Below are 27,117 nucleotides of genomic sequence, written 5' to 3' on the forward strand. Positions count from 1 at the left end.
GTCCAACTCAATTACTTTTATTCATTAGTTAGTTGGACAATTCTAACTGCCATGGAAAGCTCATGGGAGGCCAACACACAAAAATATGTTTTTTTAGTTTATTGTAAAGTTAACTTAATCAACTAAATTTTAACTTTTAAACTAACCTCATCTCTTCATCTACTTACCTCACATTAACCTCATTAGTTGTTTCGTCTCATAAATATTGACACAATTTACCCCTTATCTTACAGTTATTTACTTTCGTTTCTCGTATAATATCTACACTAAGAAACCACCGTCGTCACTAACGTTCCTCTGGTCCTCTGCTAGAATCACCAAAGAGTTTGCTGCTGTTATGCCCACTATCATAACCCACATCCAGAGCCTCAACTCGAATGGTGTTGCTACATCTGTTGCTCTGAACAACTATGACTTTAGAAACTTCTTCGGTACCAAACCTACTTCGTTTCATGGTGAGGAAAATGCTGCCAAACTTCTGCAATGGTTTGAGAAGATGGAGAACGTGCTCATCTACTGTGAATGTCCGGACGCCAAACGGACTAAGTTCGCCTCGAGCGTTTTTGAGGACCGAGCTATCACTTGGTAGAATGCTTTTAAAGCTGACCAAGGAGCTGAGTTGGTTGTGGCCATGCCTTGGGACGATCTCAAGGAGCCCGTGAAGAAAGAGTTTTGCCCTGATCATAAACTGCAAAGGCTTGAGGCTGAATTTTGGGAGCTCAAGCAAATTGGTGGGGATAACTCAACCTATTCCAACCACTTTCGTGAGCTTAGATGCATCGTCCCCACCTTGTAACCCCCGAGAACCATTGCATTCGGAAATACATTCGCAGTTTCCCCATTTTTTTCCGTGATGTTGTGGTGATTCGTGACCCGTTAACCATCGGTGAGGCTATGGACCTAACATCATGTTAGGGATGGAACCTTGTACCAAAAGGATTCCAAGTCTAACCTTGAAAAGACCAAAACCGTCTTATTCACTGATGCAGAAGATGAACCTAAACCTGCTTACAATAACAATTACCACAACAACAACAACAACAACAACAACAACAACAACAAGAAGTGTAAGGCCAACCACCAAAACTATGCCATTAACCAACCTCCACCTAACCACAAATCCCCTAAACAAAAGAGCCTACACTGGACCTCACTTAATATGTGCTAAATTCAACCGTCATCACCCTACTCAATCCCCTTGCCGACTGTGCACCCAATGCAATCGTTACGGTCATCTTGCTAACGTTTGCCGTGCACCAAGGGGCAGACCGAGGTAGTAAGTAAGGTGCGCATCCACCCCCCTTAAAATTTTTTTTAGTGTAACTTCTAAGCAAAAATATTGATTGCCCCCCTTGAAACTTTGGTTAATGCCTCCTACTGCCCCCGATCCTCTAAACTCTAACGCCAACTCATATGAGTTTTTCCTGCAAACAGTGGTGGCACATAGTGGTTGCTGCAGGTTATTAATGAAGATGTAGAAGAAGATGATAATTTTTACCTGTTACTTGTTAGGGTTAATATGTATTTTAACTAATATAATGGGCTTTTATTTATAATTATGTAGAGCCGGCAAGTTAAAGCAATTATATGTAACATAATTTGAAATATTATCATGTGTTACCCTATTTTATTTTTTTGCATTACTATATTTCAATGTTTGATTTGAAATTTGCGAACTTGTTATTATTATTTTTATAAATATACATACATACATACACACACACATACATACATACATATATATATATATATATAAGTACCATATATAGGATTATATGGAGTTTAGATAGTAGGCATGCCCAAGTCTTAATACAAACATTATGAAGTTTCAGTTAAAATCATTTGATTCTGCAACTGATATAAACATAAAACATCTTATAAAATAATTAAGCTTAGAACGAGAGAAATAAAAAGCATTTATGCCTTTTTAGTGACGATTGAAATGCTTTTGTTATGTATGAGAAATGTAGTTTAGTCTTAACTTTTTACCATCTCCTAGATTGACCCGACTGGGTATGAAGCGAAATAAAACTATTATATAGTGATAGTTAGACGAACCTTGAAAATTTTCCGCCCCATATGAAAAACATTTCTGGGTCCGCCACTACGTGCACCGCCTAGTTCGAAAGCCATTCAAACACGGTATGCAATGCCTGCTTCTAGACATGCTACAACCCTTGCTCAAACCGGTGTTCCTAATACCCGTGCATGCTACCATTGTGGAGAGCCTAACCATCTCCGCAGCACTTGCGCATTTCTTGCCCATGCTCATCAAGCTCATGTATACCCCGCACCTTACTCTACTTCCCAAGCCTACCAAGTGAAAACCTATCAACCCCAATTTCCTCCAGTTTATGCACCGCAAGCCTATACTCCCCAAGTGCCTCAGCTCATGGCTCCTCCGTCTACATCAACCAATATGATCAAATCCTTCAAGGGTCTAATGGTTGTGCCTTTATGATGAATGTGAATCAAGCTCAAAGCTCTAGTGACGTGGTGAATGGTGCGTTTCTCATCGATGGTCATTATGCTTCGGTGTTATTTGATATTGGTGTCGATAAGAGTTTTATTTCTTTGGATTTTGCGATTATAATTGATTAGCCCCGAGATAAGTTATCTAAGCCATTTTTCGTAGAAGTAGCCGATGGGAATTCTGTTATTATTGATTTGTTAATTCGGGATTGTGTCATAACTCTTAACAAAGTCAAGTTTCCTATCGACCTCATTCCACTGCAAATGGGTAGTTTTGACGTTATTGTAGGAATAGATTGGCTCACTCTTTATCATGTTGAAGTTGTATGTTTCGAGAAATTTCTTCGTATACCTCTCAAGAACGGTCGCATCCTTAATGTTTTCGGTGATACGCCTACATATAAGCTTAACCTCATGTCGTGTTTTCAAGCTCGATGTTATTTGCTTAAGAAGTATGTTGCGTTCGTAGCTCTAGTGGTGGATAAAGAGCACAAGGAAAATAAGATATCTGACATCCCGATTTTGCGTAATTTTCCCGATGACTTTCCCGATGACGTCTCCGGAATTCCTCCTACTCGCCAAGTCGAATTCCGTATTGAACTTATTCTTGGAGCTAACCCCATATCTAAAGCACCTTACCGCCTTGCACCATCCGAAATGCAAGAACTTTTGAGCCAACTACAAGAAATCTCGGACAAGGGTTTTTTTCGCCTGAGTTCTCATTTGGGCGCATCTGTTTTGTGTTTGAAGAAGTAAGATGGTTCATTCCTCATGTGCATCGATTACCGTGAACTCAATAAGCTTACCGTCAAGAACCGTTATCTGCTTCCTCGTATCAATGATATTTTCGATCAACTTCAAGGAGTCGTATGCTTCTCGAAGATCGATCTCCGTTCGGGTTATCATCAACTTTGTGTTAATGTAGATGACATCCCCAAGACTGCTTTCCATACACGATATGAGCATTACGTTTTTCATGTTATATCTTTTGGGCTAACCAATGCACCCGCGGTTTTCATGGATATTATAAACCGTGTTTGTAAACCCTACTTGGATAAATTCGTAATTGATTTCATCGATGATATCTTGATCTATTCGAAATCCGAGAACGAACACAAAGAGCACCTTCATGCCATTCTTGACCTCCTTCGAAAGGAACAATTGTATGCCAAGTTTCCTAAGTGCGAGTTTTGGCTTAAAGAAGTTCAGTTCTGGGTCCATATTGTCAATGAGAAAGGTATTCATTTTGATCCCACAAGGATTTAATTCGTCAAAATTTGGAAGCCACCGACTTTTTCCACCGAAGTCCGATCTTTTCTAGGTTTGGTGGGATATTACCGTTGTTTCATTTGGAACTTTTCTAAAATTGCATTGCCCCTCACCGCTTTAAGATACAAGGTTAAACCTTATGTGTGGGGGTCAAAGCAAGAAGAAGCCTTTCAAACCCTTAAAGACATGCTTTGCAATGCTCCTATCCTTTCTCTTCCCGAAAGTAATGAAGATTTCATCATTTTCCGTGACTCTTCTAACCAAGGTCTCTGTTGTGTCCTCATGCAACGAGGCAAGGTTATTGCATACGCTTTGAGACAACTAAAGGTACAGAGAAATACGACGCATAATCTCGAGCTTGGTGTCGTCGTATTTGCCTTGAAAATTTGGAGACACTATCTCTATGGTATGAAATGTGTGATGTGTACCGATCATAAGAGTCTTCAACACATCTTCGATCAAAACGAACTCAATATGAGACAACGTTGATGGACCAAGTTGCTGAGAGACTATGAATGCGATATTCGTTATCATCCTGGAAAAGAGAATTTCATGGCCGAAACTCTCAGTCATAAGAAGCAAGTCAATTCCCTTCTTCTTACTTGTATTCTTGTCCAAAATGATCTTGAAGAGCGTATTCTCGATGCCCAACACGAATCCGTCACTAAAGGCAATATGTATGACGAGATGTCACGTGGTGCTGAAACTTAAATGGAAACAAAACCCAATGGCCTGCTTTACTTTCTTAACCGTTTATGGATTCCCGATCGTGATGATCTTCACACATATATTATGGACGAAGCTCATAAGTCATGATATTCCTACATCCCGGTGCAGATAAGACGTACGCTAATCTTCGTTCCATCTATTGGTGGCACGGAATGAATATAAGCATTGCAATCTATGTCTCAAAATGTCTCACGTGCTTCAAAGTAAAAGTAGGAAATCATCGACCCTTTGGTTTACTCTAGCAACCTCCTTTCCCGAATGGAAGTGGGAAGGTATTTCTATAGATTTCATTACTAAACTTCCTTCTACTAGTAAGTAACATGATAGAATTTGGGTAATTTTTGATCGTTGACTAAGTCTGCTCATTTCATACCCATCAAAGAAACGTATTCGGCTGATCAGTTGGCGCGTATTTATGTGGAGAAGATTGTTTGTTATCACGGAACCCCGTTAACTATTATTTCCGATAGAGATGGTCATTTTACTTCCCGTTTTTGGAAATCTCTCTAATCTGTTTTGGGAGCGTACAATTCAAACTCTAAAAGACATGCTCAGCTCTTGTGTCCTCAAATTTGGGGGAAATTGGGATACTCATTTACCGCTCATCGAGTTCTCGTATAATAACAGTTTTCATTCTAGCATAAGTATGGCGCCATTTCAAGACCTCTATAGTCGTAAATGTCGTTCCCGATTTTTTGGAACGAAGTTGGGGAATTCAAATCACTGGTCCGGAGTTAATGCAAGAAACAACCGATCTTATTGCACAGATTCATCAAAACCTTCTCACCGCTCATAGCCTTCAAAAGAGTTATGCTGATAAGATACGGAAACCCCTTGAATTCAGTGTTGGTGATCGTGTCCTGCTCAAAGCATCCCCGTGGAAGGGATTGGTTAGATTTGGAAAGAAAAGAAAACTAGCTTCTCGATTGGGCCTTTTGAAATCCACGATAGAGTTGGTCTTGTTGCTTATAGACTCAAACTTCCTCTCGAACTCTCAATTGTTCATCCGGTGTTTAATGTTTTTAATCTCAAGAAGTGTCTTGCTGAGGGTAATCTCCATATACCGCTCGACGAAGTTAGTATTGATGAGACCATGCATTTCGTTGAATAACCCGTTCAAATCATTGACACAAGGACAAAGTAACCAAACGAAGCCGTATACCTTTGGTTAATGTTTAACATTCATTAATTTTCAAACCCGAAAACCCGACCCCATTTTAAATTTTTGGTTTTGTTCTATTGAAATTTATATATTTTTGTAATATTATTAATTAATCTCAATTTTCGTTTCATGTATTTTATGTCATCATTTCTATGCAAGTATACTTTTTACCATCCTTGTAGTATTGCATACTCATTTAAAACATACATAATCAAGATAATTTATTCATGAACTTTTCCCATGCAAATCACTAGAATAAAAATTCGATTATTATTATTACCATCTTTTTCATATGTTATTTTTTTAATTACTAATAAAAATAAAGCAATGAATGTTTTAATTAAATAAAATTTATTAAAAGAAAACACTTCGAAAACCTTTTAAACCATTTTAATTTTTGTCTTTAATTATATTTAATATGATTAATTTTCATAAATCCCATAAGACATAACAACTCCATATTTTCACTATAAAAGGATGACAAATCCTCCATTATTTTCACACCTTAATCCACTATTTTCTTAAGATTAAAAGCACTAACAAGTAATTTTTAAGATTCCATGCATTTTATAGTTTTTGTTTTGATTTAATGTTAAATGTTAATAATTTATTCATCATGGTCATGATACTTTTATAATAAAAATATTATATTTTGGTTATAAGAAATCACTATGATCATGGATATCCAAGATAAACACTTTGATTTTCTAAATATTATGTCAAAACTAGTTATTTTGCAAGAAAAAATATAAATATTATCTAGATGTTATTATCCATTGATCATCATAAACTTATAAACCTTTTTATTTTAAATAAGATGATATATAAAAAATGGTTTTAATTAAAGATTTCTTATAATAGAACTAATAGTATACTTGATTTCTCTAAATAATTAATTATTATTTATTTTATTTCAACATAAACAAATATTTATAATTTCTTTAAAATAATTCATGCAAAACATTTAAGTTAACTAATTAGTAAATTAAATCATTATGTTACTAGAATAAAATAAAATGTTTAATCATAAATTGTTATTAATAATGTTATTTAATCTTTTATTAATAAAGTTATAATTGTTTATCTACAAATAATTTCTTCAACTAATAAATATCAAATGATTTATATAAACTTTAAATTCATTTTTGTTAAACTCATTTTAAATAAAGAAATCCCCCAAGTACCCTTTTTCCATATGTTAATTAACTTTATAATTCCGGTAGCTAGTCCTTGATTTTGTATCTTCGTTATTATTTATAGTTTCGTGAGACTCGATTGCTTCGTTTGTTAACTTGCTTTCGGTTATTATTTCAAGTTGTCTCCAATATCAAAGTTGAGTTTCTCACACCCCATTTTTAATGCTTTTACACATTTTGGGGGGTAGCATATATATATCCTATCATCATTACAATTTTGTTTATTTATTATTTACAAACTACAATTAGTTACATGGACTTGTGTGTTTATTTGCTTACTTGCTAAAAGATTGCTTGCTCATGGTTTCCTCAATAAGTATGATCATATGCCCCCCCTATGCATCAGGACCTCGATGTTATGAGTGTAATATGGACCCCCCGATCTAAGTACATTCGTTGTTACTAATTAAAAAAGACATTACTTGCGATTATCTGAGTACGTTGGTGCACAATCCCAACCGGAAAGGACCTTACTTGCTCATTTACACTTGTTCATGGAATTGTAGATTTTTATGTATATTTCAAAACTTGTGTGAACTCTCCAACTATTCAATTAGTTGACTTTATTTTATATGTATGCTACAGGTACACTTATTAAAGGATGAAATGACGAAGACACTAGACTTAGGGTATCTTAAAATAAGTATTTAAAATGCTTCATTTCCTTGTAAATTCTTTATTTGCAACAACTTGTGTACTTGACGCCTTTAAATGGATTAATGATTATATTGTCACTTAATAGTGTCACGCGTGTTTTGAGCAATCTGTACGTCACATTCAGGCGTTTCCGCTTTAGCATGGGTGTTACAGATTGGTATCAGAGCCGTGACAATAATATAGGACATTAGATGTAGTGTTATAGTTTGTTATAGTTTATTTGCTTAATTGTTTAGGTTTCATGATTAGAAAATTATGTGGGCTTTTTGTGATTGTTTAATGCACTTGCTTAATATTTTATTGTCAATTCATTTACGCCTCATGTACACAAAGCACACACAAGTCCAAGTCTTATGCCTAAAAGCAAAGAATTTGTAAACATTTTCAATAATCGATTTTTATTGTGGTGTTCCGATATTTCTTCTTCTTAAAGATGGTTCTTTATGGCGGGTATGTAGTAAACTGTAAGGGGGAGGTGCTTGTTCTCCAAAACTATTGACACCAAGGTTATTGAAACCTAAGGATAAGCAATGCGCATAAATCCCAATCAGACGCGGGACCCGGTTACTTACCTGGAGAGTTAGGAAAGGGCATGAACTCTATTAAGCCAAAGCATACCACTTTCAACGCCATATGAATCACAACTTTAAGTTTTCAAATGTGACCATGTTCTCTTTGTGAAAAGAATATGGTTGCACTCATAAGGATGTCACGCAAGTTATGGTGGTTCATGCGACGCGTGACTCCGACCCTAAATGAATTACAATGTGTTTTAACTGAATGTCTGGCAATTCGTGGTGATACATGTACACCCAGCTTTCGGTTCGATTTGATTACGCATTTTCATTTTTGTGTTAAAATACGAGAACAATCGAGTTTCAACTTGTTTCTTTATTTAAATATTCATTTACTATTATGGTTTATAATTGAAAATTCGAAAAGTCATGGTGATACATGAATAGTCAAGTTTCAAATTGAATATGTTATAATTATATTTATTTACTATTATGGTTTAGAATTTAAAATTTGAAAGGTTATGGTGATGCATGAATAGTCGATTTTCAGTTTGTTTTCTTTATATGTATATATTGGTTTATTTTTATGGTTTGAATTTGGAATACGAAGGGTCGTGGTGGTACATGAACAATCGATATTTTGTTTTTAAATTTGATTTCACTACTTATATTAAGTTTGATATATATATATATATATTGATGTGTTGTAAAACACACTTACTTTCCTTATGATTTTATCATGGTTTTTATGCTTAATTGTTTATTTTATGAAAGTATTGGGGGTTAAGTGCAATAATTTACAAAGTTTAAATGTTAATTGTAGGTTTATGAAAGATGGTGAAAAAAGAGTTAAGTTGGAAGACTCTAGGGGCCTTTTTGGTCAAGTTTCAAAACTACAACTCAAGGCCCGACCCAAGCCCACAAGTTAGAAGCCTTACATGATATTATATTAAGTTAATTAACTTAATTTTCTGCCATAGAACAGCCCTAAATCTCGAAATTCAGCAGCTCCAACCCCTAGGCAGATTGCGATCGGCAGCAGCAAGGAGAAGGAAGAAAAAGCTTGTGGCGGCTAGGGTTTGGTGGCTGTGACGGCTGGAAGAGAAGAAGAACACCAAGGAGGGTTTTATACAGTGTCAGGTCCCAAATTGTGATGTTCGATTCGGCTCGGATCTTTAATTAATCATGTCATAACTCACAAAAAATTAATCGTGTCGACAAGAGAGTTAATGACGGGTTACTATATTTAGAAAGATGACCGTTTGTTAAAGGCGGAATCAATAACAAACATACGGTTGCAATGAATATTCAAATACGGAAGGCACACGAAGGATTCACTTCAAATAATTTCCATTTATATAACGTTAATCATACAAAAGGATAATCGATTTAGGGTTTTGGAAGGAATCCTAAGACAGCCGTCACACACAATATTCTCTAAATTAATGTGTCGGTCTTATCTGTATTGTGCTCTCTCTCTTTTCTGCGGCGTGCCCTAATTATTCTATTTATAGGCCTGCCAACCTAGGACAGCTGTCATTCCTTCTAGAAACCCTATCCGATAGTACATATTCAATTTACATATTCAAAAATATACTAAGTGTAAAACAAGTCTTCCGGGTAGGCTTTTCATTAAACTTCAGTCTCCGAGTATGCAGGGTACTCGGCCCTCCTTCAGACTTGGTAAACATAGAAGTGTACTCGGAATCAGTTTCCGGGTAGACTTTACTTAAAGAATATTTTACCAAGTAAAATATTCCCAGAGTAGACTTCAATCTTCTTGGATTTATCAAACTTTGCTCGACAAATCCTTACGAGCAACCTTGTTCTTCTATGATCTTGTTCGGCTCATTGTCAGTTGAACAACTTATTGATAAGGCGTACTCGGGAGTACATACCTTACTTGAGCAGAACCTTACTCGAGATAACTTAAAGATATTCTATTAACTCATCAAGTATACTCGGACCATAATTATTAAAGAATACCTTGGCCGGTCTTCCAAATACTTGGCTTCTTGGACTTGGTTGACCATACCTTACTCGGAAGAGTAAAATACTTGGTCTTGAAGAACAATCCTGCTTGACAAAGTGAACCTTGCTCGGATATGCCAAATTAATGAACCTTACTCGGGAAAACACTAAAAAGCATACCTTGCTCGGATATCCACTTAAGAAGACTATTAGAAGTAAACCTTGCCCGGGAGGAAAATCTCGTACTCGGCTAAGTAAAAGCTTACTCGAAGGTCCAAGGTGTGCTCGGATTCAATACTTAGCAGTTTCTGAGGAGGTTGAGAAGATTCCAATCTTCCAAATTCTTCGTTTAGGTCAAATCTCCTCATTTGGGTCAAATTCTTGACCCAACAATCTCCCCCTAGATTGGAACACCTCAGCTGACCCAAAACACTCTATGCTTACTTACACTTAGCAAAATACACACCAAATTTCATAATCAAATTACATAAACAAAATTACATAATCAAAAGTTTGTCCGAAGACATTACAAAGCAAAGCCTATTCTATCTATTTTGTCTTTTCCTTTCATTGTAGGCTGCTTGTCTTCTCAGCTGGATTACAGATGCTGCCCTTTCTCTGAAGATATTGAGCACTTGGTAGTGAGTGTGTCCTTCTGGTATTACCAAGTTTCTTATATCAGCAAGATCATCATTGTGTAGGCATGTCAGATCTGCATCCTCTTTGATTGTTGCCAAGGCCTTTCCATCTGAGTTCCTCAGCACATAGTAGCCAGTGTCTTCTTTGTATTCAACTTCAGTAATGACACCGTTCTTCTGCATTGTATAGTTTGGCCTTCTCATTCTTCTTCCCAATCTTACACACGTATCCATGTTGGACAGTGGATTCTGATCCCGGACACTTATCTGGTAGTTCAGTTCAGCTCTGTCCATTCTCTTCAGTTTCTCTGATCTTTTTGACTTGTGGAGTTGAATCATTCTCCAACTTCTCTTTTCTTTCAGAAACTTGAATCCCTTATCAGCTTCTTCATGTAAATACTTTGATAAGTCATTCATCTGTTTTCCTGCTGATCTGTCCCTGTTCCTGTAGTCATACAAGTGAAGTGTGGCCATTCTTCTTAATTGATCTTCATTATACTCACGGAAGTCACTTCTGACTACAATCTCTTTCAATAACCTGCTCTCCATGATCACTTTAAGAGAATCAGTGACTGAATCATAATACAGCTCTCTGGGTAGATCAACATCAGATTGTGGTCTTGTTCTTTGTTGTACAGAGCCGCTTGATTCTCCCCTTCCTCCTTGGCCTCTTCCTCTTGGTAATCTTTGATGGATTGGAGGTCTGAATGGAATTGATTTCTTGGGCTTTTGAGGTCCCAAGTTGAATGTTTTCACATATATGGCTTCCACCATCTCAGTAGGAAGGTTTGCTATCTCCACTATGTCATGTCCTGCTGCCACCAGTTCAATTAACATTTTGATCATTCCTGGAGTTCTTGCTAGTCCAGCTGGTACAAATCTACCATCAGCATAATATCTGGGATTTTCTCCTTCCCTCAATGCCTTTTCCCACTCATCTTTTTGCAGATAGAAGAGAGTCTTCAAATCCTCTTTCTACAAAACATTAAAATCTGCTTCAGTTATCCCTCTCTTGTTTATCATTATGTTTCTTAGGATGCTGATCATTTCCTCATTCTCCCTAGGCATGAATGGTTCAGTTTCTTGTTCAGGTTTGACATCATCTTGAGGGATAGGAATTTCAACAGGTTTGACTTGCTCCTTTTCCTTCTCCCTTAAGGTCTGAATTCTTCTTTTCTTCTTTGGAGGCTCATCAGGTAGTTCAGTTTGAATTGAGCTCTCAGTATAGACCCTTTTTAACTCTTTCTCTTTCCTTTTGGAATACTGGTCAAATACTGCCTCTTTACTCAGATTTCTTACAACCTCAGGCTTCATGCCTTTCTCAATCAAATATCCACACATACCATCATATTTCTTCTTTAATTCTTCCAACTCCACCTTATCTTTCTGTTTTACAAACTTTTCTGAAACTATCTCTTTCTCACTGTTGTAAAGATCTTGAATTTGGTCAGCAGTGTATTTTTCCAAGGCAGCTTCAGAATAGCCTCTAACTTTCAAATAATTTTTATAATGCTCAGTATTTTTCTTTCTCTTCTCAACCTTCTTTTAGACTTCCTCTGCATTGATTTCGATGTTGCCCATTTGAATATATGTCTCTTTAGCTTGAAGGGTCTCAGCAGTGGAGCTTGTATCAACTTTCTCACCTCCTTGATCAGGATTGTCATCACCCTCTTCATCAGACTCCTCAGAGTCATCCTCTTCATCATCTGATAGATCATCTATTTTGGGTTCATCAGAGGCAGGATGATCTGGTTCATCCATAGTTGGCACATCAGGACACCTTGTATATGTTCACCATGTCTTAGACTTTGTAAAGGTGTGGCCCTAATAGGACTTTGTTCAGATCTTCTTTTTCTTCTTTCATAAGTCTTTTCAAATCTTCTTTCTCCCCAGTTACTGGTAGGGTTCTCTCAAATCCTCCTTTACTTGTTCAGCACATTTCTTGGCAGCCATAGATGCAATTGACTCGCCAATCTCTTCAGGTATTATCATGTCAGTATTTAGATTGGTTGATGGTTCAGCAGTCTCAGATTGTTGCTCCTGAAACTTACTGACCACCCTTCCCAAAGAGTCATCGAACTCTTGATTTTTGTTCATATTCACCAAAATTTCAATCACCTCTTGATCTGCCACATCTTGAAATATCTCTTTTGCTACATTGGCTTCTTTGATCAATAGGTCCTGCTGTGCTAACTCTTCTTCTGTCAAGGAATGGGCAATTGCTTCCCTTTCCATTGATTCTTTAATAAGTCTTTCTTTCTCAGCAAGAGCAGCAACAGCAGCAGTATCTACAAAGGATACATTCTTCTCAACATATACAATAGGTTCATCATCAGTTGCTAAACCTTTTCCCTTTTCTTTCCTTCTCATCACCTGTTCTTCATCCTCTTGCTCATCATTTCCAAACTCATCAATCTCTCTCAATAAGTTTTCCAATTCAGAATCATGCTCTACCCTCTTGGAACTAGCTTCTTGATCATCATTTGGCTCAGTGTGTTCTAGTTCCTCAGTATCAGCATTCTCATCCACATTCTCTATAGTCATCTCCTCATCCACAATCTCAGTCAATTCTTCTTTTTGCACATTCTCATCATCATCATTGATTACTTCTTCTCTCACTTCCATTACAGATTCATCACTAACATCATAATCATTCATAATCATTTTCAAACCATCAATATTTTCAACACTTTCAGCATCAGTCATAACCACATCATTTTCATCTATATTCTCCCCCTGTTTTGGGGCAGCTGAGGTCTTCTCAACCTCCTGCACCAGGGTTTGAATCATCACTTCAGCATCAGCTAACTTTTTCAATAACAGTTCATTTTCACTTGTTAGCTTTTCATTCTTTCTTCTCAAATCATCATTCTCATCCCTAACCTCCTCAACTTGTCTTTTCAATTCATCATTTTCAAACATCAACTCAGCATTTCTTTGTAACATATCATCATGTGGACTTGTAGGGTTTGATGTAGTAAATGGTTCAAAATCAGGTTGGTTGGTGGTAGGGGTTTGTGGTGTTGGTGATTGATGTGAGTATTGTTGTGTGGATGTTTCTGGTTGGTCTAGGGTAAGGGTTTGAGGTGGTGATAGATGTGGTGAGGCTGGTGGTGGTGAGTGTGGCAGTGTAGGGATAGGTTGTTCAAGTTCTTCTCTGTGCTCCCCCTGTTCAGGTGCCATAATCTCCATCTCCATACCATCTCCACCTTCATTGCCATCAACATCATCATCAGAATCTCCTTCATCACTCTCATCATCACCCCCTTCTTCCTCCTCTGAGCTCAGCTCAGGTACATGCATTACAGCCAAATCATGGTTCAACAACCAAGGTAAGATTTCAAACGGAACATTTGCATCAAAGTTATTTGAGACACCTGAATTTTTTATTCTCTTGTAAGCATCAGGATCTTCGAGTTTATGTGTGACTCCAATTGTTGCAGGAATCTTGGGTACTGTAAAAATCTTTTGCTTTCTGGTTTCTTCAGATTCCCCACTAACCCATCAAAAATCATCTTGGAAAAATTAAATGGCAGATCAAAGATTGTTCCAACAGTGGTATTTGCTATATCAAGGCTCATCAGAGTCCATGATCCCTTTCTCGGAGCAAATACATGAATAATGTGGTGAATCAGAAATCTGTACAGCATCGGAAATAAACCCTTCTGAAACTGTCCCACATGGACATTTCCTTGGTACCCCATTGTTTCTTTGAAAATCTTCAATAGATGCTTTGTATCGAAGCTGATGTGATTGTGATCATCGTCATTCAGTCTTAAACACCTTCTGATCATCCTTTCAGTGATCTGAATCTCTTTTCTGGCCACGGTTGCCTCTATTCGTTTTTCATTACCGTCTTCGATCAATTCTGCTGATCTCCAGAAATCCAAGGAGTGATTTCTGTAGATAATCGGGCTTTCAGTGAGTGCAAAATTGATGCTTGACCGCGCCATCCATGATATCATTAGAGCCATCGGTTCATTCTCTGGTGTCACTTGCAGTAACGCGCACATGTTGTGCTTTGGCTCAAAAACATACTTTGGCTCGTTGTCTGCCATATCTGTTATACATAAACAAACACATTCAAAGTGAAATTAAACATAAAGTTTAATACTTTAGACAATTTCAAGTTATAAAAATGAAGAAGAAAGAAAGAAATCTTCATGAACCTGTTCTTCGACAAATTTAATAACCTAAAAACATAAACAGAGTGTTAGTACTCAAATACATAATCAAGTCACATTACAGTCTAATCGTGATCGTAAAACATAAAATTTTATGCTTACTGAGTCGGAATTAGTGGCTGATAAAAATTAGGGTTTGGATTAATCTTGAATTCGATAAGTCGGTTATTTTTCTTAGTAAGGGAGGTTTTGCAGTGGAAGGAGAGAGAGAGGGAAATAATGTAGAAAAAATTTGCCTAAGTCCCTCTTTTATACATTTTGAAAGTGGGTTTTTAAATGCTTTTTGTCATTTTGTGAATTACTAGTTGTCACCCAGTAACATTATCCACTTGATGTAATAAAAACATTTAATCTCATTTAAGATCATAAGACCTTACTCGAAAAATTAATTTATCCAAAGTCTACTCGGTCTACTTCCACTAACAAACCTTACTCGGTCAAACTTTACTCGAAAAATTTTCATTTTGAATATAAAGTTTGCCCGAATACTTCTCTATTTAAACCTTGCTCGATCAAGTAAATTAATTTAAAGTTAAGATATAATGAACAAAGCTTACCTGAAATACTCGATTTCTTGAGTAATAAATCGCAAGACAAATAATCAAGTATAGTTATCAAATAAACATTCTTACTAAGAATCAATTAAGATCCTCACAAAGATTTCTCAATTTCAAATTAAAACTTATCTAGCATAAACCCAAAAAAAAAATCATAATCAATTTTATCATACCAACTTACATATTCAAACAACGCATTCACTCAAGTATGCTTGTATACATAGTGTGCTCAAACACTCTTTCAAATGTAAAGTGTGCTCGGACAACAACCTTATGTAAAGTATACCCGAATAACCTTCATATAATACAAAGTGTGCTCGAAACCAAATTCTAGCAGACAGTGTACTCGGAAAGTTAAGTTTTGAAAATTACCAAGTATATTGAAGGAACACAAGTGTACCCGAAATATAAAGCGTGATCGGAAAACAGAGTTTGCCCGAAAACACTTGTAATTTCAAAGAAATCATAAACACATATCACAGAACATGCTCGGAATGAAATTAAACACATAAACATTTAAGTGTGCTATAGTCTAAAATTTCATAGAGCTTGCCCGAAAATCCTAAGTTAGCACTAAGCTTGCTAGGATAAACACATTCAATCATCAGGTATGCCCTTGTTCGAGGGAACTTATCATATCAAACTATACCCGAAAAATGACAAACTTAAATAGTAACATCTAAGCGTGCCCGGAAAGATTAACAAGCCTTTCCTAACAACATATTCACTCAAAGCTTACTCGGTGTACTTACTTAAGTTCACAAAGTTTGCTTGAAAACACAATCAGCATATAACATGCATAGCTTACTCGAAACTAGCATATAACATGCATAGCTTACTCGAAACAAGAATTTCTTGTTAAAAGATAGCTATTTCAACACATAATCATCTCAAGACTTCAAGCTTACTCGGGAAGTGAGTACAACAGTGTACTCTACCTGTAAAGTGTAAACACTTCAAAGTATGCTCGAAAATCATAAAGTTAGTCAGAAATGACTAAGCTTACTCAGAAAGGTTGAAAACTGTCAAACCTTACCCGAAACAACATATTCACACATAGACAACTGTTTTGTACTTGGAAAGGTTAAACCTTACCTGAAAATACATATTCAAACAGTTTGTGCTCGAGAAGGTTATAAATCATCAAACCTTACTCGAACTTACATATTCACACATAATCAACTGTTTTGTACTCGGAAAGGTTAAAATTCATTAACCTTACCCAAAAATATATGTTCAAACAGTTTGTGCTCGAGAAGGTTATAAATCATCAAACCTTACTCGAACAAACATATTTAGCCTATTTTAGGCAAAATGCAACACTTTTTGACTTAAACCACTTTTCAAAGACATTTCTAAGTTATTTATCATTTCAGAACATAGTTTAAGAGCAAATGGTGCATTTAGAAATCAAATTTCAGTTATACTTCACTTCAAAACAATTTCTTTTATAAACTGAAAAGATCTCAGGAATGGGATCATATTGACTAAGTAGCTATCTCAATACTTCACTCTCAGCATTATTATGTCAACATAGATAGGTTAACAGCAGGTATAAACTTAGCATGATTTTCATCTCTTTGGTGATATGATTAAGGTTCAATTAAAGCATAATGCATTAATGGTCAACACTGTGCTCTGATGCCTCATATCTCTTCTCGAAGCTTATTTGGCTTTCCCCAGATCACCCCAATTTGACTCCAACCTCCTGTATTTGGTCAAAAATAGTTTCTTATGACAGAACTTATTGTATTTTTGGACTTTTGATATTCAAACATGTATAGAGGTTGAACGTTGGACTTACAGTTAGCAACATGCCTTTCATTCAAGATGAGACAGATTTTGTCAACATCTTTGTAGTTCTTGTTGTAACCCTCTTGTTTGATAAAATATTTAAAACATTTATCAACTTTTGGTTGATTTATTCATTCTTCCCCTTGTTTTTGATATTTTCTCAAATTTTCTTAAAGCATGTTCTTTGTCATATTTAAAAAAATGTTTTATTTTGGTTGACCAAATAACAACAGGCTCGTGTATGACTGGGTAATCACTTTTCTGCCATATCATTCGGAGAGATCTATCTTGAGACATGCAAAACAACTATGCATCTCCACATAAAGATTAGCATATTTATTATGTTTATATCACCTTAGATTTTACATCATCATGAGAAAGTAACCATACATGTTAATGACTATACTAAGGCCTTTTTAGCCTATTAATTCCATATGATCAGCTAAGTAGTCAATGTACTATCATTTCCCATAAACACAGTTTAATATTCAATCACCCCAATATCTCTTTCTTATCAGGTTAATGGCTATCCTGTTTTGACCAAAAGTGGTCAATAGAACCAAACATACATGTGAATATATGTCCTGTCAAAGTCAGAGTTATTGACGTAGTTTTTAAGTGAAAATAAGAAACAAGTCATAATTGCCCCAAATGCATTCAGTTTTCAGGTCAATGGCTATCCTTTGAGTCAATTGAGACTTAAGGACCAAACATACACAGGTGCATGTCCTTCTAACTGGACAAATGACATAATTTTCAGCAAAAACAACTGTTTGAGATCTTTCCCTTTAAAAATCCTTCTTTTAAGCTTCTTAAAAGCTTGAACTGAATAATCTTATCATATCTCTTCACCATTAATCAACTTGCTCATGTTTTGACCAAAATATAGTATTTATGCAAAATTCATTATAAATTTCATTGAATCACTTGATTTTGACATAAAACACATTTTGACACAAACAGTTGCTTCACATACTCAAATCTTAATCATTCTTTCATCATCAAGAAAAACAGACTGTACTCATAATCAATGTCTATTCTATCTTAACAACTTCAGAAGATCAGATTAAGAACATATTCAAGTAACCATAAACATGTGATTACTCATGACATTATATAAGCAATTAATCTCACCTAAACAGATCAAACTACTTATCATAACATCAGATCAGTTAACATGATAGTCAAGAATTATCATCAATGTCAAACAAATTACACAGATAGTTACTTAACCACCTATCAGTTAACTTCAAAACATTGACATAATCAAAACATATTCAATCAACATTCAGTTGAAACATATTCAATATGTGTAATCTCTAAGAAAATAATCAGTTATCACAGAGAGACACACATAGAAACAGTTAAGTCACATAGCATAGAACATACTCAGTACCATATTTAGCAACATATTCAGCAACATATTCAACATGTGTGACCTCTTCTAAAATATTCAAGTAACACATAGAGGTACACAACTAAGCACACATCCTTAATCAGATTTCATCAGAGTTGATCATCCTCAGGGCTTTCAAAAGAAAGTTGATCCTGGTTCTATTAAGTGGTTTGGTGAATAGGTCAGCCAGATTATCACTTGTATCAACTCTTTGCATTTCAATCAAACCTTTTTCACTGCAATCTCTGATGAAGTGATGTCTGATTTCAATGTGCTTAGTCTTAGAATGTTGCACAGGATTCTTAACAGTAAAATATGCAACAGTATTATCAATCAGAATAGGGGTGTTTAGAAAATTCAAACCATAGTCCAGCATCTGATTCTGAATCCAGAGAACTTGTGCACAGCAGGCAGATGCAGCAACATATTCAGCTTCTGCAGTGGAGGTTGACACTGTGGTCTGTTTCTTGCATTGCCATGACACTAGCCTTTCACCCAAAAACTGGCATCCCCCTGATGTTGACTTTCTACTCATATTGCATCCATCATAATCACTGTCTGTATATGCAATCAGATCAAAGGATTGGTTCTTTGGATACCAAATCCCTAAGTCTGGTCTTCCCTTCAAATATCTGAATATTCTTTTCACAGCATTCATGTGGGAGACTTTTGGATTTGATTGGAACCTAGCACATACACAAACAGCAAACATGATATCTGGTCTTGTTGCAGTCAGATACATCAGAGATCCAATCTTGGCTCTGTATTCATGTTCATCAACTGACTCCCCCTTTTCATCAGCTATCATCTTTTCTTTGGTGTCCATTGGAGTTGAGGCAGCCTTGTAATCATGACAGTTGAACTTATTCAAAATGTCCTGCACATACTTAGCTTGGTGAATGAAGATTCCTTCATCCTTTTGTTAAACTTGCAGTCCCAGAAAGAAATTCATTTCACATATGGAACTCATGCTGTACTTGGATTTCATCACCTCTTCAAACTCCAAACACATATTTTCATTTGTAGATCCAAAGATGATATCATCAACATAGACTTGTAAAAGCAGCAAATCTGACCCTTTTCTTCTGTAGAAGAGTGTCCTGTCAATGGCTCCCCTTGTGAAGCCATTTTCAAGAAGATGAGTTGACAGCTCATCATACCAAGCTCTAGGAGCCTGATGCAATCCATAGAGGGCTTTGTTTAACTTATACACCCTGTTTGGATACATGGGATCCTCAAATCCTGGTGGTTGAGCCACATACACCTCTTCATCAATCTTTCCATTTAGGAATGCAGACTTAACATCAAGCTGGAATACTTTAATGTTCTTTGAGGCAGCATATGCAAGAAAAATTCTTATGGCTTCCAGTCTTGCAACTGGTGCAAATACTTCCTCAAAGTCTATCCCTTCTTCTTGAAGACATCCCAGTGCTACAAGTCTAGCTTTGTTCTTAATCACCAAACCCCTTTCATCCCTTTTGTTTCTGAAAACCCACTTGGTTCCTATTGCATATCTGTCATATGGCTTGTCTACAAGATCTCACACATGTAGATCTCTGAATTGGGCCAATTCCTCTTGCATTGCTTCTACCCAACTAATGTTTTTTAAAGCTTGAGCAATATTCTTTGGTTCTAATTGGGATAGAAAGCAAGAGTACAGACAGATGTTTGCTATCTCAGAATGACTTCTTGTTACTCTTTCATGCAAGTCACCAATGATATTTTCAGCAGGATGATTCTTTTCTACAGTAGGAGTTTGTATTATCATATTTGTAGACAAATTTGTGTCAAGATTTATTTCATTGATTTCAGGTTCTTCAATGATCAAATCAGCTTCTGCATCATGAAACTCTGGTGCTTCATCATTGTTTTGTCCTGAAGTGGATGCACCATTGTTTCCCAGATTCAAGCTTTGAAATAAGTCTTGAAATCTTGCTGTTGTTGCAGCTTCTTCATCATTTGATTTGTTGCCTGTGTCACTCCCATTCTGAACATGATCATTTTGTTCATTAGGACTATCTTGACTTGTCATCTCCTGATCTTGTTCAATGTCTTTGCTTGAGGAGCTCTTCACAAAAGTGTATTCCTTTTCTTTTCTGTTAACCTTCTTCCACAATTCTTCCAAGTCCAGGTCTTTCTTTTTACTCTCTTCTATCACACTGGTCTTGTAGAATGAATCATCAAAGTCTTCAGAATAAATCTTGAATGACTTTATTAACTTTTCATGATCAAACAGCCATGTTGCACCACTGACTGTGTTGAATTGATTCTCATTAAAAATAATGTCAGATGACTCTATCACACTCATGTGATCTTTCACATAAACTCTGTATGACTTTGAGTGAGTAGAATATCCAACAAAGAAACAATCTAGTGACTTATTTTGAAACTTGTTCAAATAGTCTCTAGTGTTCAATAAAAAACATTTGCAGCCAAAGGGCTTGAAGAACTTGATGTAAGGCTTTCTATTGTTGAAAATCTCATAAGGAGTTTTATCATGCCTTTTGTTCACAAGCACTCTGTTCTGAACATAACAAGCAGTGTTGATTGCTTCAGCCCAGAATGTGACAGGTAAGTTCGCATCAGCCAACATGGTTCTTGCAGTTTCTATTAGTGTTATGTTTCTCCTTTCTGCAACACCATTTTGTTCAGGAGTTCTTGGAGTTGAAAATTGTTGCATTATTCCTTTCAGAGCACAAAATTCTTCCATAACTCCATTCTTGAACTTAGTACCATTGTCACTTCTTATAATCTTCACTTTCTTATTCAGTTTGTTTTCAATCATTGTAACACAACCCTTAATTAACTCAGTAGTCTCATCTTTGGTACTTAGGAAATAAACCCAAGTATATCTTGAATAGTCATCAATGATCACCAAACAGTATCTCTTCTTTCCAATACTTGGTACACTCACAGGACCAAAAAGATCCATGTGAAGTAACTCAAGTGGTTGATCAATTGAATTGATGAGCTTTGTCTTATGAGTAGACTTGTGTTGTTTTCCCTTCTGACATGAGTCACAATGATCATCTAACTTAAATTCTCTTGTAGGTAAACCAATCATATGTTCACCCTTGACCAGTCTATTCATGTTCTTTAAGTTTACATGACACAGTTTCCTATGCCACAATTTTGACTCATTTTCAGTGGCTTTAGAAACAAAACATACACCACCTCTTGAAATAGCTTCTTTTATATTCAACTCATACAAGTTGCCATTTCTTGGTGCCATCGTCATAATCATTTCAGGTGGGATCACAAACTCAGGTTTTAAGATGAAACAATAAGAATCATCAAAACTGACTTTGTAACCCTTATCACACATTTGAGATATACTCAACAAATTGTATTGTAGTCCCTCAACATGAAAGACATTGTCAAAAGACACCTTCCCATTTGTCAATATCACTTTACCCACAATCTTTCCACCATTATCATCACTCCCAAAGGCAACTGGACCCTCATATTTCTCTACATAATTCACAAGTGACCTCTTGTCACAAGTCATGTGCCTAGAACAACCACTATCCATATACCATATATCATTCATTGGAGTGGCCTGTTCCTGCACAAAGAGAAATTTGATTAGTTCAGTGATGAGATGCAAGCTTCATAAACTTGCAACTTATCAGTGTCAATTTCAGTGGCAGCTTGGGAAGTGAGTGTTGAAGGTTCAAGATCTTCATGAGTGATTTCCAAGTTGTCTGAATGGTCAGTTTCATAACCACACTCTCTTGGTGTTTTAACAAGTGAAGCTGAATTGTTAAGCTCAACTAAGTCAGTCATCTTCTCTTGTAAGACATAGTCCTTAGTTTCTGAGAAGTCTCTTACATCAGTCACAGCTTCAACTTTAGCTTCAGTTCTAGGTTTCCATGTGAAACCTTGTGGTTCATATCCATGTTTTAACAAGAACTTTTCATCACCAGTGAGTACAGCTTGTTTCTTTCTTTGATATACAGTTTTTCTTCTTGATTTTTCACTGCCTGATGATTCTTGTGACTCATCAGACTTAACTGAATGAGTATTTTTGGTAAATTTCAATGACTGGTTCTCCATTATAACATGCTTTTGCTTCTGAGGTGATTTACTTCTTCTCACATTCTCAGTCATTTGCTTCTTCTTCTTTGTCTTAGCCTTCACTTCAACTCTTGTCTCTATGCTATTCACATTTCCCTTTCCCAAATACATGGCATACTTCTCTTTGTACAAAACAAAGTCTTGACCAAACTTTGTTCCATTTGGGACATGAAATGGCTGAAACTTGAGTCTCTCATTACATGAATCAGTATGGTGTCCATATTCATCACACTTTCTACACCACACCTTTCTTTTGAACATCTCATGTTCTTTTGGTCTCCTGAATCTTTCACTTGGTTTGGGCTCTCTTATACCAATTGTCTTTTTGTTTTTCAGATTGTCAAAATCAATTGAGAATGGAACAAACTCAGCCATTCTGATGTCACTTCATTCCACATTCCCTTTAACAAAGACAACCTTTTTCAAATTCAGTGGTTGATCATCTTCATTCTCTCTATATCTTGACTTCCTTCTTTCATATTCCTCAACAATTTCTACCTCACCCACATCAAAGTCTTCAACACTTGAAAAGATAGGATAAATAGGAGTAATATATTCTATATCCATTTCTTCCTTATTTACCTTCTTTTTCTTGTTCTTTTCTAATTTTTCCAAAAACTTTTTGCTTGGAGGTCTGACAGTATTGTAACACACATTCTTCTTTTCACCAATGTCAAAAGAAACATGTTCTCTTTTCATTTGCTCATTCATTCTTTTCATTTTATGTGTAACTGGAGGATACTTTGGAAGTTGATCAACAGATTCAGGCTTTCTATATTTTCTTCCTTTTTCAGTAGCTTGAATTTCCTTTTCAATAATTTGATCACTCAAATCACTCAGATCATCTTGATCCAACTCATCTGAATCAAAGTCATCTTCAGAGACTTGAACTCCAATTGACTTTTCTTGCTTTAGTTCTTTCTTCATAACAAATTCACCATCTTCACTCACCTCAACATTCTTGTACAAATCTGCAACATCTTCTTTGTCTTGAAACACATATTTGAATTGTTGTAGATAAGCACTTCTCTTTTCTTTGTCAACTTTAGGCATAAAGTTGTTGTTGAATGGTGGTGGAACAGCCTTGTACTTTTCATCTTCTTTTACTTTATTTAGAATTCCACAAATGTTTCCAGTTGAAACTAAGTTCTTTAGGAATTCATTTTCAGTTTGCAGCTTTGTATTCAGCACCTTTTCATCAATCACCATCTTCTTCAACCCACTAATCTCAGTTGTGAATCTTGTCTGAGCTCTATAGCTATTCATACAATCCTCTTCCAAACTTTTCATTCTTTCCTCACTAACAATCTCACTTGCCTCATAAGCATTGATAATGCTTTGCTTCTTAAAACACTCACTTTCCAGCTTACCAACCTTTTCTTTTAATTCATTGACAAGTTTAGGTAAATCAGCATTAGGATCAGAATGTACCTTAGATGAAGATGCAGAGTCTATGGCCATGAATGCCATATTAGCTCTTCTGATATCATCTGCTATATCTTCCTCATGGTTACTCCAGTCAAAGCTTCCCTCATGCTGAGTAGTTACTGCCACATTGCCTTGATTTCTTGGTTGATTTCGGTTTGTTGGAATGTTGTTAGTTGCAGGGTTTTGAACAGCTTGATTCTGATTGTTGTTCATTTGATATACTTGATTCTGATTCATACCCTGCTGGTTGTTCATTTGAGGCTGATAGTGGTTGTTAAAATTGGGATTGAAGTTGTTGTTTGGATGGAAGTTGTTGTTGTTGGGATTGAAGCCTTGGTTATTGTTGAAGTTCTGCTGGTTGTTGTTTCTATGCATATTCTGCTGGTATTGTTGTTGGTTTCTAGGCTGTTGGAACTGATTGACTTAAAAGTTCCTTGGCATATTGCACTCTCTTGCAAAGTGTCCAGGCTGTTGACAGTTGTAGCAGATAGCCTTGGACTTGTCAAATCCTATTCTCTCATTTGGACCAGAAACTAGTGATCTACAAGTTCTATTATACAGTCTCTTGCTTCTTAATGCCAACATTGCAGCTTGCCATTTGAGATCCATGTCTTCAAGGTCATCAGCATCTATTTGTTCCAAATCATCCTGCACTACACTTGTGTGAATCAAGTTTTTGGCCACAAATGCATTGTAGGATTTAGTGAACATAGACATTAGGGCTTGTGCATCACTCCCTTGAACATGCCCTGCACCAGCACTTTGAGCATTTCCATTTCCCACAGAGGCTGAATCATCATCAATCAATTGAACATTAAACCTCTGTTGACCACCTTGACTGCTTGAACCACCTCCAATGAATGACCTAGGAGTCTCATTGTTGTGATCACTTGGTTCTTCAATGATGGGAATTTGTTGTTGATTCTTTGTTGTAAGATTCCCCATTGGAGCAATTAAAGCATTTGACACATTGAAACTTGGTTTATCTTCCTTGATCATTTCATTCTCAATCATTTCAAGTTCAGCAGCATGAAGAAAACATACTACATCATCCAATTTCAATTCATTGAAATTTTGCTTTTGAAGGATGAATTTGCAAGCAGTATACCATTCTTTTGGCATTGAGTTGAGCAACTTTGTATTCAAATCAAAGTCAGTCATTACATAATCAGTTGTTCTCAACTCATTCACAATACTCAGAAAACGTTCTAGTATTGACTTCAACCTTTCACCATCTCTATACTTGAATCTTTCTAACTGTTGCTTCAATCTTTGCTTCTTAATGTTCTTCAATTCAGTGTTCCCTTCATACATCTCAAGGATTGCATCATACATTGCCTTAGCACTTTGATGATGTGCAACCTTTGTGAGGATTTCCCATGACAGACCAAGTTTGAGCATAGCCAATGCTCTGTCATCAACCTTTCTCATTCTCTCTCTGACAGCAGCAATAGCATTTACATTAGCACCCTCTTCAACAGCAGCTTGTGGACCATTCTTGATAGAATTCCACATATCCACATCATTATAACAAACAGCCGCCTCAAAAAGCACTTTCCACTTGGTAAAGTTCTCCTGACCATACAATCTAGGTATCTTATCAGTAGATACCTCTTGTTCCTCATATCCAGACATTTTCTTAAAATAAAAGTTAAGTTCTTATCAAAAATAGAATTAAACAATCAGATTTGAGAATAAATTCTTAGATCTGAGGTGTCTGATATGAATAGAACAAGATTCAACAATAAAAATCAAAGCTTTAAGTGAAATAAGGAAAAGAAAACACCTAAAACTTGTAGATCTGGAAGAAAAATGAAGAACAGAGCTTCTGACGTCACAAATCAATCGAACAGTGCTCTGCTTACGTCATTCTTCTTCAAAACTTAATCAGCAACAATCTTTCTAAAAATAGCAGCAACAAGCTCTGATACCACTTGTCAGGTCCCAAATTGTGATGTTCGATTCGGCTCGGATCTTTAATTAATCATGTCATAACTCACACAAAATTAATCGTGTCGACAAGAGAGTTAATGACGGGTTACTATATTTAGAAAGATGACCGTTTGTTAAAGGCGGAATCAATAACAAACATACGGTTGCAATGAATATTCAAATACGGAAGGCACACGAAGGATTCACTTCAAATAATTTCCATTTATATAATGTTAATCATACAAAAGGATAATCGATTTAAGGTTTTGGAAGGAATCCTAAGACAGCCGTCACACACAATATTCTCAAAATTAATGTGTCGGTCTTATCCGTATTGTGCTCTCTCTCTTTTCAGCGGCGTGCCCTAATTATTCTATTTATAGGCCTGCCAACCTAGGACAGCTGTCATTCCTTCTAGAAACCCTATCCGATAGTACATATTCAATTTACATATTCAAAAATATACTAAGTGTAAAACAAGTCTTCCGGGTAGGCTTTTCATTAAACTTCAGTCTCCGAGTACGCAGGGTACTCGGCCCTCCTTCAGACTTGGTAAACATAGAAGTGTACTCGGAATCAGTTTCCGGGTAGACTTTACTTAAAGAATATTTTACCAAGTAAAATATTCACCGAGTAGACTTCAATCTTCTTGGATTTATCAAACTTTGCTCGACAAATCCTTACGAGCAACTTTGTTCTTCTATGATCCTGTTCGGCTCATTGTCAGTTGAACAACTTATTGATAAGGCGTACTTGGGAGTACATACCTTACTTGAGCAGAACCTTACTCGAAATAACTTAAAGATATTCTATTAACTCATCAAGTATACTCGGACCATAATTATTAAAGAATACCTTGCCCGGTCTTCCAAATACTTGGCTTCTTGGACTTGGTTGACCATACCTTACTCGGAAGAGTAAAATACTTGGTCTTGAAGAACAATCCTGCTTGACAAAGTGATCCTTGCTCGGATATGCCAAATTAATGAACCTTACTCGGGAAAACACTAAAAAGCATACCTTGCTCGGATATCCACTTAAGAAGACTATTAGAAGTAAACCTTGCCCGGGAGGCAAAATCTCGTACTCGGCTAAGTAAAAGCTTACTCGAAGGTCCAAGTTGTGCTCGGATTCAATACT

At 36.2% G+C, this 27,117-nt stretch overlaps 1 protein-coding gene across 1 annotated transcript; it reads left to right on the top strand.

Moving 5' to 3' along the window:
• The first annotated feature begins 2,736 nt into the window (after positions 1–2,736).
• On the top strand, positions 2,737–3,228 carry LOC143634546 (uncharacterized). Its single transcript, XM_077102587.1, has one exon. The coding sequence runs from the start codon at positions 2,737–2,739 to the stop codon at positions 3,226–3,228; it is 492 nt and encodes a 163-aa protein (XP_076958702.1).
• The last annotated feature ends 23,889 nt before the right edge of the window (positions 3,229–27,117 follow it).

Source organism: Bidens hawaiensis, unplaced genomic scaffold (genome assembly GCF_021521415.1).
Source record: "Bidens hawaiensis isolate Kalapana, Puna unplaced genomic scaffold, B.hawaiensis_p1.1 tig00007117_1, whole genome shotgun sequence".
Taxonomy (NCBI): domain Eukaryota; kingdom Viridiplantae; phylum Streptophyta; class Magnoliopsida; order Asterales; family Asteraceae; genus Bidens; species Bidens hawaiensis.